This window comes from Nansenia antarctica (genome assembly GCF_963989245.1).
Source record: "Nansenia antarctica genome assembly, contig: SCAFFOLD_601, whole genome shotgun sequence".
Classification (NCBI taxonomy): domain Eukaryota; kingdom Metazoa; phylum Chordata; class Actinopteri; order Argentiniformes; family Microstomatidae; genus Nansenia; species Nansenia antarctica.
Genome location: NW_027663004.1, coordinates 17,755 through 22,659, shown reverse-complemented (window position 1 = coordinate 22,659; position 4,905 = coordinate 17,755). Strand labels below are relative to the sequence as shown.

The window sequence follows — 4,905 nt, the reverse complement described above, 5'->3', positions numbered from 1 at the left end:
TGCACTTGAGCCAAGATGGCTGCTCACCATCAGCGCAGCTCAAACCAGTGCGACTCAGATTCCAACTGAGCAAGCGCAGCTCAAACCAGTGCGACTCAGATTCCAACTGAGCATTTCCACTGCAGACTGTTGATGCTTACAAGTGTTGTTCTTACTAGTATGGATATACATTTCATTTCCTTTTTCAACCACTTGAATCCTCTTGTACCGGGCGAGAGAGAGAGAGAGAGAGAGAGAGAGAGAGAGAGAGAGAGAGGTGTGTGTGTGTGTGTGAGTGTTTATGCGCGTAAACCCTGCAGGTTCTTCATTGACCACTAGAGGGCGTTAACCTATTAATGTTGCTGCTGCTCTACAGCCTGACACTGAGAATGAACTGCTGTGTTTTACACAGAGAGAGAGAGAGAGAGAGATAAACTGAGAGAGAGAGGGAGAGAGAGAAAGAGAGTGACACTGAGAGAAAGAGAGTGAGAGAAATTGAGATAGAGGGAGAGACAGAAGGAGAAAGAGAGAGAGAAAGAGAGCAAGAGAGAAAGACAGAGTGAAGGAGAGAGAGAGAGAGAGAGAGAGAGAGAGAGAGAGGGGGGGGGGAGAGAGAGGGGGGGGGGAGAAAGGACTCTTTACAGGTCAAACCAGCAGCATAGAGCAGTTTCCTATAATTTAAGACATATGGAAATTATTAACCGGGGGGGGAAGAGAAGATTCAGACAGAGTTCTGAGAGCCCCTCCCTCCCTCCCCCCCCCCCCCCCCCTCCCCCCGTGTAGTATTTGCAGTGTCCCAGAGTGACAGGGCATTAGGCTGTGTGTGACTGACAGCTGAGCTGCTGGGATATACCAAGGCTGGCAGGGCAGGGGTGTCAGCGGGTGGCTGAATGTGTGTGTGTGTGTATGTGTGTGTGTGTGTGTTAGTATAACCTGTGGTTACCCCCTCAGACTGGGCCGTACTATGTTCTGTCACACAGAAGCCTACAGACCTCTGCTACTGTGTGTGTGTGTGTGTGTGTGTGTGTGTGTGTGTGTGTGTGTGTGTGCGTGCGTGCATGCGTGTCTGTGTGTGTGTGAGTGTGTGAACTAGAAAGAGTACTACTGTCTACTTTAGTACTATTGTAGGAGAGAGGGAGGGAGGGAGGGAGGGAGGGAGGGAGGGAGGGAGGAGAGGAGAGACAGACTGGGAGAGAGAGAGAGAGAGAGAGAAATTGGGGGGTACAGACAGAAAAGGAGAGGGATAAAGAGTGATAAAGAGAAAGAGTGGAATTATCAGTGTGTGTGTGTGTGTGTGTGTGTGTGTGTGTGTCTGTGTGTCTGTCTGTCAGCGAGCCCATTCTTCATGACCTACTGTACATTTTACCTGGAGTTGGAAACTTTTGATTTGTATTACCTTCACTGACACACACACACACACACACACACACACACACACACACACGCACACACACACACACACACACACACACACACACACACACACACACACATTTACACTCGAACAGAAATCAATCAACAAGGCTTATCAAACCTATATGAACATAATTTTCGCTTCTCTTTTAAACACACTGTCACTCATGCTTAGACACAGCTGAGTGCTGTTCAAAAGGGTGTGTGTGTGTCTGTCCAGGTGTGTGTGTGTTTGTGTTTGTGTTTGTCCAGGTGTGTGTGTGTGTGTGTGTGTCTGTCCAGGTGTGTGTGTGTGTGTGTGTGTGTTTGTCCAGGTGTGTGTGTGAGTGTGTCCATCCAGGTATTCCCTTCTATCCTCCACTCACAGCACACACACTCTAGCAACCCACCTCACCTTACTCTCCCCCCTCTCCCCTCCCCCCTCTCCCCCGCCAGGTGTTCGCCAAGGTGTTCAGCCACGAGGCGTTGGAGAGCTACCTGCCCAAGATCCAGCAGGTGATCCAGGAGAGCCTGAGGGTGTGGAGCAGCCACCCGGAGCCCATCAACGTGTACCGGGAGTCCCAGCGGCTGTCCTTCACCATGGCCGTGCGCGTGCTGCTGGGCTTCAGGGTGTCGGACGAGGAGATGAGGCACCTCTTCCACACCTTCCAGGAGTTCGTAGACAACGTCTTCACCCTGCCCATCGACCTGCCCTTCAGCGGGTACCGCAAGGTGGGTGTAGCGGGCGGGGCGGGGGGTGGTGGGTGTAGTGGGGGGCGGGTGTTTGGGGTGGGATGAATACAGACACACACACACACAGACAAACACACACACACACACACACACACACACACACATTCAGTTGAGAACCAATTAAAACGAGTAAAAAGGGTGTGTGTGTGTGAATACAGACACAGACACACATGCAAATGCACACACGTACACCCACACACACACACACACACACACACACACACACACACACACACAGACACACACACACACACACACACACACAGACACACACACACACACACACACACACACACACGCACACACGCACACACACACACACACACACAGACACACACACACACACACACACACAGACACACACACACATTCAGTTGAACCAAATATTAAAATGTGTGTGTGTGTGTGTGTGTGTGTGTGTGTGCAGGGTATCCGTGCGAGGGACACCCTCCAGAAGGGCATAGAGAAGGCCATCAGGGAGAAGCCTCAGAGCTGCCAGACTAAGGACTACGCCGACGCCCTGGACATCCTGCTGGCCAGCGCCAAGGAGAACGGCACCGAGCTCACCATGCAGGAGCTAAAGGTAGGCTCTCCTCCCCCTCTACCTTCCTCCCTCCCTCCCTCTACCTCCCTCCCTCCCTCCCTCCCTCCCTCTCTCTCTGTCTCTCTGTTTGTCTCTGTCTGTCTCTGTGTGTCTCTCTCTGTCTCTCTGTGTCTCTCTCTTTCTCTCTCTCTCTCTCTGTTTGTCTCTGTCTGTCTCTGTGTGTCTCTCTCTGTCTCTCTGTGTCTCTGTCTCTCTCTATTTCTCTCTCTCTCTGTCACTGTCTCTCTCTGTATTGCTCTCTCTCTCTAGCTCTGTGTGTGTGTCTCTCTCTCTGTCTCTCTGTGTCTCTGTCTCTCTGTCGCTGTGTCTATCTCTCTCTCTCTCTGTCTCTCTCTGTGTTGCTCTCTCTCTCTCTAGCTCTGTGTGTGTGTCTCTCTCTGTCTGTCTCTGTCTGTCTCTCTCTCTCTCTCTCTCTCTCTCTCTCTCTCTCTCTCTCTCTCTCTCTCTCTCTCTCTCTCTCTGTCTCTCTCTCTTTCTCTGTGTGCCATCCCAAAACACCACGGCCCCAAAAGCACACCCTGCAAGAACATCACGTCATCACAACGCAACTATCATCATTATCCAATTACTACTCGTTCCATAAAACTCAACCCCCCCCCCCCCTCTCTCCCTCTCTCTCTCAGGAGTCCACCATCGAGCTGATCTTCGCCGCGTTCGCCACCACGGCCAGCGCCAGCACCTCCCTGATCATGCAGCTGCTGAAGCACCCGGAGGTGCTGGAGAAGCTGCGGGAGGAGCTCCGCCAGAGGGGCCTGCTGGCCAACGGCTGCCCCTGCGACGAGGAGCTGCGCCTGGACACGGTCTGCGGCCTGAAGTACCTGGACTGTGTCATCAAGGAGGTGCTGAGGCTGTTCACGCCCGTCTCCGGGGGCTACCGCACCGCCATGCAGACCTTCGAGCTGGACGTGAGTCGAGGGGGGAGGGGGTGGGTGGTGGTGGGGGAGGGGGCGGTGGGCTTGTCTCTGGGGGGAGTCGGGGAGGGGCAGGGAGGGGGGACCCTGGGGGTTCTTGTGTCTGTGGGGGTCCTTGTGTCTGGGGGTTCTTGTGTCTGGGGGTTCTTGTGTCTGGGGGTTCTTGTGTCTGGGGGGAGTGGGTGAGGGGGGTTCTTGTGTGTGAGGAGGGGGTGGATGGAGAAGTGGGTCACGTTGTTTTCCCTTCTCGAGCCACACCATCGCTTTCTCCTTATTTGTCATTCTCTCTCTCTGTCTTTGTCTCTCTGTATCATTCATTGTTTGTTTTTATCCCGCCGCCCCCCTCTCTCTCTCTTTGTGTTTAGTTCACTTCTCTCTCTCTTTGAGTATTGTGTATTTGTCTCACTCCACTTCTTTCTCTCTATCTCTATTTCGCTCAAACACACTTGAAGACAGAAAGTACCCCTCTATCCCTCCACCCCTCCCTCCTCTCTGGTGTCTAACCCCTCCATCTCTCTCTCTCTCTTTCTCTCTCTCTCTCTCTGGTGTCTAACCCCTCCACCCCTCTCTCTCTCCCTCTCCTCCCCAGGGGGTCCAGATCCCTAAAGGCTGGAGCGTGATGTACAGCATCCGGGACACCCACGACACGTCGGCCGTCTTCAAGGACGTGGACGCCTTCGACCCCGACCGCTTCAGCCCGGAGCGGGGCGAGGACAAGGAGGGCCGCTTCCACTACCTGCCCTTCGGAGGCGGGGTCCGCTCCTGCCTGGGCAAGCAGCTGGCCACCCTGTTCCTCCGCATCCTGGCCATCGAGCTGGCGAGCACCAGCCGCTTCGAGCTGGCCACGCGGACGTTCCCCCGCGTGATCACCGTGCCCGTGGTCCACCCGGTCGACGGCCTCAAGGTGAAGTTCTACGGCCTGGACTCCAACCAGAACCAGATCCTGGTCGCCACGTCGTCGGACACCAAGTCGGACGACGAGATGCTGGGAGCTGCCGTGTGATCGGTCGGCTCGCTCGGGCAGGGGGGGGGAGGCGGGGGCGGTGGCGGTCGGGATCTCGGCGAATGGGATTGGAGGAAGGAGAGGCAAGGGGGGTGGGGGGTGGGTGGTGGGGGGGTGGTAAGGGGCGGGGGGTTGGGGGGAGGTTGGGTTGGGCCGGGGGCTCAGTCCCAAGACTTTCCTTGAGAGAAATCAGAAGCTGCCAAAAAGTTTATATTATATTCTCTATTCTTTTTTTTTTCTTCTTTTTTTTTTAAAGAAATATA

The 4,905-nt window shown here is 54.4% G+C and overlaps 1 protein-coding gene across 1 annotated transcript; it reads left to right on the top strand.

The window, feature by feature from the left end:
- Positions 1 to 1,830: 1,830 nt before the first annotated feature.
- cyp26b1 (cytochrome P450, family 26, subfamily b, polypeptide 1) lies at positions 1,831 to 4,642 on the top strand (the record flags this gene model as incomplete). Its single annotated transcript, XM_080551021.1, has 4 exons — positions 1,831 to 2,103; positions 2,552 to 2,707; positions 3,352 to 3,633; positions 4,229 to 4,642. The coding sequence occupies exons 1-4, from the start codon at positions 1,972 to 1,974 to the stop codon at positions 4,640 to 4,642; spliced, it is 984 nt and encodes a 327-aa protein (XP_080407147.1). The 5' UTR covers positions 1,831 to 1,971.
- Between the last annotated feature and the right edge of the window lie 263 nt (positions 4,643 to 4,905).